The sequence below is a fragment of the Acomys russatus genome, chromosome 4, assembly GCF_903995435.1.
Source record: "Acomys russatus chromosome 4, mAcoRus1.1, whole genome shotgun sequence".
Lineage (NCBI taxonomy): Eukaryota > Metazoa > Chordata > Mammalia > Rodentia > Muridae > Acomys > Acomys russatus.
Window position 1 is genome coordinate 40,684,961 of NC_067140.1, and position 14,150 is coordinate 40,699,110.

The following is a 14,150-nucleotide window of genomic DNA, read 5'->3' on the forward strand; positions in this document are numbered from 1 at the left end:
CTGTAACATAATAATAAAATATCCTAATCATTCAGAAATAGATGAACCCCATACTGCAAAGTAGATCCACAGATTAGTACAAGTCAGTCACCTATACTATTGGTGCAGTACACTTAGTTCTCAGTGAAGAGCAGTTGTGACGATGGGTATTAAAGAAAATCTCCACTCCATATTTCCCTCTGAGGCAACCCCTATAGAATGTTCTTTCTAAATGTCAGAAAAATGTAGCGATAACCCCCTGACGGTCCAACAAACGAAACAGTAAATAACCTCCTGTATGCTCCAGGTATTACCTAGACAATGAAACAGACTAAAATTACAGAAACACTTGTTTTCTATTTCTTAGTATGTTTTTCTTAAAAGTAAGTTATGAATGTCCCCCACATAAGGTGCAGGTTGAAGGAACCAGAGGAGGCATGCAAACAGACTGACTTACCGACTGTGGAGAACCGCACCGCAATGGGGGTCCTCTTCCCAATATGCTCAAACACCTTTGCCTTACAATATCTGGTGATGTCGTGAGTGACCTCAAAGTATCCAAAGGCACCTAATGAGAAGACAGACACTCTCAGGACAGGCCCATCCCTCAGGCCTCAGACCTCAACTGGCACCTGTGATGAGAGAAACCAAGCATCCAGCACCCGCATTCCAGGACCTTCCAATACGATGGGGGAGAAGATGTAAGCAAACACAGAATGTTAAGGGCCAAAATGCAAAGTCCTATTATCACCCAGTGCTCCAAGGAGTGCCACACGCGGGAGCCAAGAGGTGATGATGGGGTGCTGGAAACAGCTAGTTGGTCAAGGCTGACCAAAGTCAAAGTACCTCAGAGAGCTTTGAGATACAGGCAGGAGTCAAGGAAGGACGTGGAAGGACACGTTTCCAGGGAAGAAGACAGGGCAGAAAGGACAGCTGCCGAATGACAAATGTCATCAGGAAGACGTAAGATGACGGGAAGAAACGTATCTAGAAAGCAGAGATGAAGAGGCCAGGAAAGCTGACTGCAACTCCACAGAGGCAGGCTAAGAAGACAACGTGTTGCCCTTTCTCTGCTGCTGTTTCTTTGTTGTTGTTGTTGTTATTGTATTTGTTTTGAGACAGGGTTTCTCTGTGTAGCCCTGGCTGTCCTGGACTCACTTTGTAGACCAGGCTGTAGACAGTGATCCACCTGCCTGTCTCCCGAGTGCTAGGATTAAAGGCGTGCGCCACTGCCACTATCACCTGACGGCAGCTACTCTTTTTATTGGGCTTTCCCTTTAAACACCACTGTCATCTTTTACACCCACCATAAAAGATCAAAGTTTTGCAGATGCTAGATGAAAGAGAAGGGAAAAAAATCACCCCAAATTCACCACTCCAACATAGCTATACACTGTGTCAGTTCATTTCAGTATTTATGCAGAAAGAGCCCGTTTTAACTAAGCTGCAATTGGTGCGTGTTTCTCCATCTGTACTTTCCTTCCTCTACTGAACTATATAACAGAAAAAAATAGAGAAAGGTTACTTTTGGTATGTGTGGTGCTGGAGGGCGAACCCTAGGCTTCCTAGATAAGCACTCCAGTACTGAGCTACATCCCAAACCTTGATTATCGAGACAGGATATGACCACTTAGCACAAACCGGCCTTGGCCTCGGTCTTTTTCTGCTTCCCAAGTGCTGAAATTATAGGTTTGTGCCACATTGCCACACCTGCTGGAAAGTTACTTTTTTTTTATTTGTTTGTTCTGTGCATGTGTGTGTGCATACCATCTGGGCATGTGCATGTATGTGCATGTGAGTGTGGAGGTCACGGGGGAAGCTGCATGTGAGTGTGGAGGTCATGGGGGGGGGGGGAGATACATGTCCTGGACCACTTTCCACTGTTACCTTTTTGATACAGGTCTTTCACTGAAACTGATTTGGCTAGGCTGGCCCACTGAGAGCCCCATCCACGCCCCACCTCCCACATGCACCCTGAGGTTACAAGTACACTATAGTATGCCAGCTTTTTTTACACATGGATGTTGGCAATCTAAGCTCAAGTCCTCGCGGCTGTGCAGGACACACTTTACCAACTGAACTAACTCTCCAGCTCCCAAAAGGTAGTTTTTAAAAACTGTTTTGAAGCTGAGCAGACGGCTCAGCAGTTAAGAGCACAGGCTGCTCTTTCAGGGTACACAGGTTCAACATCCAACACAAGGCAGCACAGGATTATCAGCAACTCCAGCTCCAGAGGTTCTGATGCCTTATGGACTCCTCAGCACCAGTTACACACATGGTGGACAGGTAAAACACCAATGCATATTAATTGAATAAATATTTTTAAATTGTTTTATACATAATATATAATATATATTTTATTATATATTTTATATGTGAATATATAAATATATATGCTATGTTTGTATATGTTATATATTATATAAAATATATATTATATTATAATGTGTATTAGATTATATAGGAGTAAATTATATATATAATATATAATTATATAAGCAATATAATTATATAATTGTTTTATATATTACTTGTGTATTTGTATTATATATTATTTATATTATTATATACCGTATAATATATGATATATAATATTATAACATAACAAATAGTATAAAAATTAATGTTCATATATAATATGTTAATATGATTTATAATAATACAAAAACCTAGGCCATTCTTCTACTAACAAAGCTTTCCTTTTTTCCAAAAATGGAGAGTTGGGGTTTTACTGAAGGAAGGCCATGTCTGGTTCCTTCTGCCTAAGGTTGTTAGGTGCATAGGAATGCCTTTGAGCCAGGTTAGGAGTGAAGAACAGATTGCTCTCACCTGCTCCTTTTGCATGTACCACTCTCTCAGGAATTCGCTCTCTGTCAAAATGTGCCATCTCATCAGTGAAAACCACATCCTGAACGAGGAGGGGCCCCCGGGACCCCGCGGTCATGACATTAAGTTTATCTCCTATTGGGTTCCCACCTCCAGTGGTCAGCACATCGGGTTTCTATGTGAACATGAAAGAAAAAGTACAGGAGAGTCAGTCCAGTTGAACACGTAACTTATACTGTCACACCTTGCAATTTTTACTCCCTCCTCCCTGTTCTTAAATCTCCTGTATGCTAAGTACTGAAATAGTACAATCTGTTCTTAGAAACACTTGTCACCTCAACATCAATTCCCAAGACATTGTTCTGGGAAGCAGAGGTGACTAATGTCTGCTCCCTGGTTCAGCTGCAACTAGAGAGGACGCTGGATTCCACACAGGAGGCCCCAGATAGATACCCCCAAAAGGAAACATATGTGCTTGATTCCCGATGTCGAAACTAACAGTAAAAAGACAGTCTTCAAAGACCATAGGGCCAGCTGATGTTCGCTTCCTTGGGGCTGAATTTTGTCATGCAGGGAGCTCTCAGACACCAGGGACATTCAGAGGTAATGCTGTGGATGGACGCTCATTTCTCTCAAGCTGACTATAGTGGTATCTCTTCTCAATTTTAAGAGAAAAAAATCAGCAATGCTTCTTGGCTAAAAAATAATTGTTTCTGATAAGGTGGATACACTACTAATGTTCTAAGGAGGTCACCCATCTCGGAAGCAGGGCAGGATATTTTACTGTATTAAACAGAGGTAACACACAGCGTTTCCCAATCTAGGCACATCAGTTGTCTCTTGGCTGCCCCTCCTCTGAATGACCACAATCTCCAAGGCCCCAGATGACATTGTGCACACCCTAGCCTCATTCCCCCCCATCGTCAAAAGTACTTTTTTTCCCTTATCAACCTACCTTAACTGTCCAAAATAATGCGTTTTGTTGTGATAGTTTCTTACACGCACATGACATACTCACCCCTTACGATATTTCTGACTACAGACAACTGCCTCTTTGGGTGTCTTTCCCTTGTCCCCAGGAAACTGGGACATGCAGGGATTAGCAAGAGCTGTTTTAGGTCTCCTGGGAGAACAATTCAACAGAGTGCACTGAGGAAAGTCTCGGTTTCTCCACACACTAAGAGCGGGTACAGTGTTCACTCTCCACGCGTGCCTGCCTCAAACCTTCACTACTTCCTGTCTCTCCTCCAGAAGGTGCTGTGGTAGGGAATGGGCTCTCTAAAACCATAACAGTCTTTGGCTGAGGTGGAACTCAGTGCTGAAGAGCTCACTAGCATGTATGAGGCCTGGCTCAACCCCCCGCCATCCCTGCCACCACAAGAGCCACCCAAGTCCCAGGGTATCTATGGAAGGACACTGTAAAACTCATAAACAAGACTCTCACACATGTGTTCTACACTTGTCACACTTCCTAAATCATTAACAGATTCCCTCATGCGGCCTCAAGTACCTACAATTTACCTCCAAAATAAACATGATAGGAACAGCTTTTTAATAAGCAGCAGTTCAGAAAAGAACCCAGGGGGCAAAGACTGAGAAAAAAAAAAATTGCCCAACTTCAGGGGGTGTTCAGGGAGCACTGGACAGAAGGCTGATGTGGGACTCGTCAGTAGCATATGTCTTTAGATGAAAGTATGACAGCAGAAGTAGGTCTCACTCAATGGGCGAGCACTTCTCTCACATGTGTGAGGCTCTGGGTTGGATCCCTAACCCTGAAAATAACCATTGTGAACACATAATACCACCATGCGATAATGACTTACTAACCACAGTGAGCTGGTGGGATGGGAGACTAGACCACACAAGTTACGTCACTTAAGCTTCCCAATAAATCTCACGAGAGCAATGCTAGGAATTCTACACAACGGGCAATGCGCATGTGCAGACAACCTACATAACATTCTTTAAAATGTATGCGTGTATGCGTGTGTGTGTGTAGGGTGAGCACCTTTGTGTATGCATGTCCCCATGTGTGAGAACATGGACGTGGGCCAGGTATACACATATAAGTATGCCAAAGCTCAAAGTTGCTTTGAGGCCTCTTCCCTAATCTTCATTTTATTTATTGTGGCAGGTCTCTCAATCGAACCCAGACCTCACTGATCAGCCATCTTGAGCCAGGGAGCCCTGTCTCTGCCTCCTGTGATTACAGATGACTGGCTGCCTGACCTGCCCAGCTTTTACACAGGTGCTGAGGATCTGAACCCTGGTCCTCACATTTGTATGGCAAGTGCTTTATCCATTGAGCCACCTCCCTAGTCCTTACATAATTTTGAACAGAGGATGAACTTGTAACTTGTTATGATGTTATTATAATTTTTAATGTAGCAAAACATAACTTTAAAAACAATTTTTAATGTTTTAAAACATGTTCCCTAAGTCCTTAGTCCTTTTTCTAGTTACACACACACACACACACACACACACACACACACACACACACACACACACACGTCATAGGAAAATTGCAGGATTCAGTTTTCTCCTTCTACCATGTGGATTCTAGGGTTGCCAGGTTGGATGGCAAGACCTTTACCTGCTGAGCCATCTCACCAGCCCCAGAAGCAGATATTTTGTAAGATGGACTTTTAAAAAATTATATTTCTGCTGCTGGACAATTTTAAGAGGTAGAGCACTGTATACAAAATAATTAACAAATAAAGTATTTTTTAAAAGAGAGAGAAAAAAAGAAAGAAGAGAGAGAGAGAGAAAGAGAGGTAGCTCTGAGAAGGTAGCATTTAAAATAGCTCTGCTGATGTTCTAGCCAATAGCTATTCACCACTAGCTGTCCACCCACCCATGCCTCTCCTGAAACACTTCCTGCCTCAACCATACTATTTCCAAACCACCAAATGGCTCAGTGGACAAAGACACTTGCTGCCAAGTCTGATAGATAACCCGAGTTCGTTCCCTAGCACCCACAAGGGGAAAAAAGGGGCTCCTGAAAGTTGACCTCTAACCTCCACACACATATAAACAAACAAATATGTAAGAAATACTTTGAAGAAGTTCCTCCTATCTTCAATACGGAAAACCAAAAAAAACCAAAGCATAAGGAGCTAACCTGAGAACCACTCTCTAGCAGGGACCCCATAGCTACCACAGCAGGCTGGGAGGAGATCAGTGCATCACTGAAACCCCACGAGAGAAGCTGCTTCTAGCAGTAGATAACAGAGAGAGCCACGACTGAACAACAAGCAGAGTGTGAGCCTCTGGAATGCTCAGCCCTAAAGACGGTGTCTTCATCAATGCCCTCCCCTCTAGGCTCAGGGAACCATACAGAAGAGGAGAAAGAAAGACTGTAAGTGCCAGAGGTAGTGGATAATCCCAAAAAACACAGCATTTCCAGACAAAACAGGACTGATCCACATAGGAAAGTGTGGCAGCAAGTGCAAGACCTGTGTAAGTTTAAGCCAGACAAAAATCCCAGCTCAGAGACAGGAAGTGGGAGCAAAGGCCCAGCGCAGCCAAGAAGCTATTTTCAATTGCTGGCTGCTGGGAGTGACAGTGAGAATATCAGCTACAACCCAGGGCAGCCTAGATGCCAACAAAAAATGATCTCCATAGGCTATTGTTGTCGTCTTCAGGGATGTGTGTGTGTGTGGGTGGGTGTGTGTGTGTGTGTGGGTGGGTGGGTGGGTGGGTGTGCGCGCATGCGCATGTGTGTCTGACTTTTCACTTTTTTGTTGTTTTTTCTTTTATGTTTCTTTTTGCTTTTGAAAGGAAGAGTATGAAGTCAGGTGATCTAAAACAGATCACAGATCACTGGCGCAATTCAAACTCTGCTATCTGGTGGCGGGAACCCTTTGAAACTGGGCATGTAGGTCTCTCCGGAGACGGTAGTCTTGGGAGGCCACAGAGGGGCAACTGAGAAACAGAACATATTTGGCTAAATATTGGTCCTTTTGGGGGGTGACGGGCTGACACAGTGGTGGTAGCACCGACTTATTTTCTACACAAGCACACTGAAACATTTACTGGCAAGATGGTTATAGGTCTGAAATGGAATCCAAAGAATGGAGGGGTGTAGGTGAGACACAAACAAAACAGCATTGTCATTGCAACTTGAAGGCAGGCACTGAGAGAGGCTCAGCGCAGTGGGGGACCCCTGTCCCAGTACTGGTTTGACACCTTCCACAATGAGGGAGAGTTTCAATGGAGACTCAACAAGGGAGGGGGAATGTCTAATAGCATGAATATGAGAAAACTGTGAGGTACAGGCAGAGAAAAGGTAGGGGTGCTTCAACAACGCAGCTTTGTGCCTGTGAATCCCCACCAGGCTCTGCTGTAGCTTTCCTGTGCTAACATGTCTACTCCAGACAAGACGAGGAGTTCTGCACTGTACACAAAAGTGTGTATCTATCAGGCAACTGTGCAGACTAGAAACACTGCTTCCTACCCCAGAGGCTTGTTCTAAGAAAGGTTTAAAAACTCAACTTTCATGTGAGCCAGGTAATCCTAAATTTGGACTCTTGTATCTTCCTTTAAATAGCAGGGTGTGGTGGCACAAAACTTTCATCCTGGCACTCCAGTGGCAGAACTATTAAGTATCTGAAGAGCGAGCAGAGAACTGCTGACCCTTGGTGCCACATAAGTGCAGGTCGGGAGGGCAAAGTACAGAAGAAAATGAAATGGGATTCCAAGAGAACCGAAGGATCATTTTAATTCCAGAGGAAAAAATTCTTTGGAGAAAAATGATAAATGTCAGGTTACACACTCATGGAGCCAAAGCCCCAAAGACAGACTGCATACATTCACTCAGCTACACGCACAAGAAGGTCTTGTCCAGTAAGCCTACCTGTCTTATTTGTATGTAAGTACTCAGGTCACAGCAGCTGCTAATACATCTCAAGTATTCACTTTAATGCTTCATGACCAGAACTCAGTTACTAGTTTTCAATAATTCAAAACATTTAGAATAACCCTATATAATGATCAAATCTCCCAAGCACGCAGAACAGTGACTGAACAAAAGGTTTCTCTTTGTCTTGAAACCAGATCTAAAATATGGTAGAACCATGAATCTACTACAATTTTTCAAAAGGCAGAGAACAAAGGGAGGATTTGGAGAGAAAGGCTTAAGAATTGAAGGATAATTCATCTACAGATGAAAAAGACTCCTTTTCTTTTTTATTAGAAGCTTCAGGGCTGAGTACTTTAAAAAAAGGAAACTAACAACAAAAATGATAAGCACGAATTTATACTTTCTGGTTTACACTTAATATTTTGACTTACACTTTACCATCAGCTCCTCCTTTCTAACCTGGAGAGAAAACTGAAAACAACCTACACCTTGGCTAAGACAAAGACGTAAAAAGATGTGATTCCCTCTGCCACGTCTCTCCTGCTGACACATTATGACTTAGCAATTCCACCTTTCCAATGAGCAGTGAAATCTCATTCCTACAAAGGGTTAACTCGGCTACTCCCTCTCCATTCCTCTCCCACCCATGACGTTGGCAGTGTGCCATCTCAGTGCTCCTTATCAGGGTTAACCTCAAAAACAAAAATTCTCTAATAGAAAACTCAGTGAGAGTAGGTAGGGTAAGACTCAGTAACAAGGGCACAGGAGAGAGTCAGATTCTCCAGTGACCAAGAGTCACTTATTAAACCTGGGTATCCCAAAGGAAGAGTTCCGGTGGTCTAAGGATGGGCAACAAAACTCCTATTTCAGTTCCATGCTACCTTCTGAGGATAGCTATAGAATCATCCCTTTAATGTATTTTGAGACAAAGAGTTTGTAGGTGGGCCTAAGTCATGGCTGTGAAGACTCTGGGTTCAATGATCAATAACCAATGGCCATAAAGCTCCCAAAGCACTTGTTAAAACATCTGCCACAAGAAGACTCCATTTTGTAAGATGCTCTCCCAGTGACCAACACTCTAGTTCTGATTCCAAAGAAGGATCCACCCAAGCGGCCACTGACGTTGGTTCCTGAGAGAGGAGATAGCAGAACACTGACAGCTCCAGCATTTACAGCTCCAGTGAGAAAAACCGAAAGGACAGACGTTTTATTTATTTATTTATTTTTCGAAAGGACATTTTAATCTCATTAAAAAAAAAAAAAAAAAAAACTAACTAGCAAGTCTTTAAAGAGATTGTGCCTATTAACTCATCATCACATTAAGAGAATATATATGGATAGCTTTCCAGAAGATATGAACTGTGTTTCTTACACAACTTAATAAGGAGACTTCCTAGACACAGAGCTAGACTACATTTCCCAGATTCCCTGCACTTAGCCCATAACAGAGTTCCTGCTAAGGCAATTAGAATGGAAGTGAATCTGACCCCTAAACCTCCCAAATACCCTTCTTTCTCCATACACTTAGCCTTTCTGTGGCTGAATAGTGATGCCTCAAGTACTTTAGGGGGGTTCTTACTTATTTATAAATGTGTGTGTGTGTGTGTGAATATCTTGTCTGCATGTATGTATGTGCACTATGTGAGTATAGTGTCCAGAGATGCCAGAAGAGGCTAACAGATCCCCTGTAGCTGGAGTTACAGTCCAATTTGAGCCACCACGTGGGTGCTGGGAACCCAGGCCCTGTGCCAGAGAAGCAAGTGCTCTTAACTACTGGGCCATCTCTCCAGCCCACTGTTTCAAGTACTTAGAACCTTGTGCTAACCGATCGTTTTAAGTTTCTTCAGTAACTATGAGGGACAAAACACCCCAGTTTCTTCCAACCTCAAACCACTTTGAACCATCATAAAAAAGGAAAGAAATTCCTAATGTGTTGATACCATTTTGTATGTAGGACATCATGGTTACAGCATGTAGCCCACACGGGACCGAACTTAAAATGAGGGCCAGAAGTCAATGATGAAAAGACAAAGAATGCAAGTTTTAAAAGGGCAAAAGAGACACCAATGGGTTACACTGGAGCTGATACCCATGGCCAGCAGGCATCTGAAAGTATGCTCAGCATCTTGAGTCTACCACTACAAAGCAAACTAGAACCTCAGAGAGCAATGACTAATTAAAAGTCTGCCGAGACCAAAAACTGATAAGAAGCAAGGCAACCAGAACTCTCGGGTTAGTGATGGAAGTGCAAAGTGGTACAGCCACTTTGGAAGATGACTGGGCTGATTGCTCCTAAAGCAGTTAGCTACTAAAGCAAAAAGTTACTATGGCCCAGTAAATCCATTATGAGTAGTTTGGGGTTTTGTCTTATTTATTAGGACAGGTTTGTTGCCATGTAACTCAGGATGGCTTCAAACTGGTGATCCACCTGCCTCTCCCTCCTTAGTTCTGGGATCACAGGTGTGTGCCAGGACACCCAGCTAGGTATTTTCTAGGAAAAAAAAAAATCAAAGTGTGGGTGCATGAGATGAGTGGTATAAGAATTTTCGTATCAACTTTATTGACAATAATCCAAACCTGGAAGTAACCCAGGTGTCCAGCAATATTATAAACAAACAGCGCTCTAATTATATAACCAAGCACTACACAGTGTAGAAAGAGCTAACTGCTGACACATGCACAACATGAGCAACTGGAAAGCATTTTTTGCTGAATTTAAAAAAAAAAAAAGAGCCTTACACAAAACCCACAAATCAATAGTTAAAAGGTTCAGAACAATTTCCAGGGGCAATATTGAACTTTTTTTGGAAATGGCAGGATGATGATAACCTTGTAAATGTTTGTTTGCCTGTTTAGGAGAGACTCTTTCGTTTGGTTTGTTAAATCTGTGTGTGTGTGTGTGTGTGTGTGTGTGTGTGTGTGTGTGCACGCGCGCGCGGGCACATGGGTGCAGGTACAGGAAAGCCACAGTACCTGTGCAAGTGTGCCAAAGTCAGAGAAGTCAGGAGTCAGTAGTCCTCACCTTCCACTTTGTTTACCTTTTTTTTTTTTTTTAAACTACTGTGTGTGCCAGGCCACAGCTGGCCTGTGGACTTCTAGATGGTCTCCTGTCCCAGTCCCCCAACTCCACATAGGAACACTGGGACTGCAAGGTACGCGTTACCATGGCAGGCTTCACATGGATTGTGGCGACTCAAACTCATGTCCTCCTACTTGAACAGAAATCACCTTGCCCACCCAGCCATCTCCTCAGTCCAGCCTCGTATATCTTGATAAGGGGCTCAGGACGCAATTGTGGATACGTGTGTTAAACCCTGTTGAACAGAACACGTTGATCTACATGTGTCACTGTATGCAAATATACTGTAAAACTATGCGTGCACACACACTCTCCATTCACATCCCTGCAGTGTTGAGGTATAAAGTATACTGGTGATGAGATACACTTAAAAAAAATCATTAATTTCCTGGATGAGTGAAGGGCTAGGGAGAGAGATAATCTTAAACAAAAGTTAAGTGTACGATACAGAAGGTAGGCAACTTAGGGGTGCACTGCAGTTCTTTCCAGCATTTCTGAATTCTCGACACTTTTATAAATCAAGTATTTCAACCTATCTAGGCTATGCAGCATATGCTGATTTCCTTCCAGAAGGTGGAGTGATCCCGTCCTAGCAATGTTTATTCAGAATAGCATAAATTGAGGAAGAAAACATTACCATCACCACCAATGGGTGACATACACAGAGCATGGGGATATCATAGAAAGAGCAGAGAGCAACAATGGTTTCCCCAAAGTAAAAGGCAAACCAGTCTCAAAATAAACAGGACACTTGTAAGAACACGTGCGTTTTATTTTCTAAAAACCTCACTACATTGCCCAAGCATTTCTCAGCTCACAAGTATTCATGACAGCACAAAGTAGGCTTTAGCAACCACTGGGTACCCAGCAGGCCTTGGCTCTGAGGAGCTCAGTTCTAATCTCGGCTCTACCACTAACCAGCTGTATGTCCTTGATTATAAACCTACCTCTCTCTGGTTCACTTGAAGAACTCAGAGGAGGGGAAGCTGTACAGACTCCGTTGTAAATAGTGAAGGAGGATGGGGCCAAGAGCTTACAGAAGAATATCAGGATTTTCCAAAGCTCAGTCCTTGAGCACTTGGCTTTGACACCCCAGTTCATCAACAAGAGCACGGTTGTAAGAAAGAGCAAGGGGGAAAGTCTCCCCAACACCCACCTACACCATACTAACCAGAAGCCATGGGACCATGCAGTACCGTCTGCTCCAACCTCTCAAAGATGCCCAGGCCAGGAATGTCCCTACCAAGTCTATTGAAATCCTCCTTATCTTTGAAGACACTGTTACAGTGTCATCTGCTTTGGGAAGTCTTGCAGCCACTCTCCATTCCAGAGCTAGGCTGCAATCGGAACTAGATGGTATCATCTATTTACACATGGTCTCTCTCAGTCTTGACTCTAAACTTCTCCAGGGTGTGGCCTTACCTCACGGCAATGTGCACACCCTGCCCAACACTATGGTACTCAAATGGCACATTCCCGCCCTCAAAGTTCTGTGTATCAAAGCAATGATGACTGTCTAATGTCACTGCCAGTTCTAAAACACCAGGTCTGATGCTCCTACTTGCCAATGAAATAATGGACATAAACTTTTTTTTTTTTTTTAAATCGTTGGATGTTGTGTGTGCTGCATGTTACCATGAATGCTGCTGGGGGCACAAGCTCGGGTACCTCCCTAACACCAATGCTTGCAGATGTAAGATTTCAAGGCAGAAAGCCAGTGCTGGATCTCACTTCCTGGCTCACCAGCTGCAGCTCTCTGCCTCTTTGCCTAGGCGGCTCCAAGTCTCCCTCAAGCTGTGACCTATGTCCCAGCTGGCACAAGTGCCAAACTCGGAGACAACAACCAGGTCCCTGCTGCCAGCGACACAAATCGAGCACGCCAGCAGCCCCGAACCCCTCTCCGCAGAATGGAACGGTCCGTGGGGCAGAAAGCAGGCCACCCGAGCGTCCAGTGGTGCAGTCCCAGGGAAGAAGGCCACCCAGGGGAAGCCCGCGCCGTTACTCGCTTCCGCCCACGTTTTCTTGGAGCTCTGGGGAACACAGGGTACCTGCAGGGCCCGCTGCTCCTTCCACTGCTTCATCTGGTCACTGGCTGGGTCCCGGCTGTCCGCCATGGTGTAGGACTGCGGAGCTGCTGAGCGTGGCAGGCAGGAGGACTAGGTGCAACAACAGTCTCCACCCGGGGTAGGCAATTGCGTCCGCCAGGCCCGCTGGAGTAGTGACTTCAGGCTCCGCCAATCAGCACCGCCCCCCCACCCTCGGAACAGCCGCCTCTTGATTGGCCGCTGGAACTCTAGAAGGGACAGGATTGGAAGGAGGGTGGGGCGAGAAGCGGGCTGGAGGTGGACCCCGGGATGGGAAGAGACTAGGAAGAGGGGTGGGGACGGAAGGGCTGTGCTGGGACCCTGCTGGTGCTGTCTAAGCCCTGGGAGTCACAAGTTCCTCTGTGCAAGGTTTTCTCACTGGTTTGAGCTTTGCTCCTAATCGATGGATGGTTCTTTTTTTTTTCGTCTTAGTCACGGATTATCATTTCCCAAGTTATGTATCAATAATGTACTATCTAAACTCTCAGAAACTGTTTAATCTTGCTACAGATCTGTGCAGCTCTCCTCTGTGTCAGGGAAACAGCTGACTTGTGACTCGAAGCTGCCAAAGTGGCCTCTACTGACTGCAGTGACAGGCTCTTCCATTTTCTCCCCTGACAAGGAAGAATAATAAAAAGCTCTTTGTCTTTGGGGGCGGTGAGAGATGTGGCTCAGGAGGCAGAGTGTTTGCACAAAGCCCAAATCATACAAACCGCGTGGTGGTGCAGGTGTGACCTCTCCCAGTCCAAGGTCATCTTCAACTACTTAGTGCATTTGAGACCAGACTGAGACGTGAGACACTGTCTCAAAAAAGAAAAAAAGAAAAGAAAATCGAAGCTATTAAGTAAAATATTTACTAATATTTGTAGATATTTAGTGAGTTTGAAAGTTTATATTTCATTTCAATCAGTAGATTAAGTCTTTTTCTCTCAGTTGCTAGAATTTATCTTTAAATACCTTGATACACATGTGTAGATGCCATCGTTTTGAAATTGAACCTTCTCAGCTTTCACCTTGATTGCAGACTGTAGACATGTGACTGAGGAAATTTCAAATCTTGATTTTTGTTTCTTAGAGTTGGGGGGTGTTGTTTTGTTTCTTGGTTGGCTAGTTGGTATTTTTTTTTGGGAGGATGGGATTTTGTTGGGGGGGTGGGGTTTGTTTGTTTTCTGTTTTCTTTTGTTTGTTTGTTTGTTTGTTTTTCCGAGACAGAGTTTATCTGTGTAGCCTCAGCTGCTCTGGAACTCACTCTGTAGACCAGGCTGGCCGGGAACTCATAGAGATCTGCCCGCCTCTGCTTCCCAAGTGCTGGGGTTAA

At 44.2% G+C, this 14,150-nt stretch overlaps 1 protein-coding gene across 1 annotated transcript in view; it reads right to left on the reverse strand.

The window, feature by feature from the left end:
- The window catches only part of Cat (catalase), a 32,698-nt gene extending 19,725 nt beyond the window's left edge, over window positions 1-12,973 (reverse strand). Inside the window, exons 1-3 of the mRNA XM_051144254.1 lie at window positions 12,797-12,973; window positions 2,809-2,980; window positions 437-547 (exon numbers count right to left, since the gene is read on the reverse strand). Coding sequence (XP_051000211.1) covers window positions 437-547; window positions 2,809-2,980; window positions 12,797-12,862 — 349 coding nt within the window. The 5' untranslated portion in view covers window positions 12,863-12,973. The remainder of the gene's footprint in view (window positions 1-436; window positions 548-2,808; window positions 2,981-12,796) is intronic.
- Between the last annotated feature and the right edge of the window lie 1,177 nt (window positions 12,974-14,150).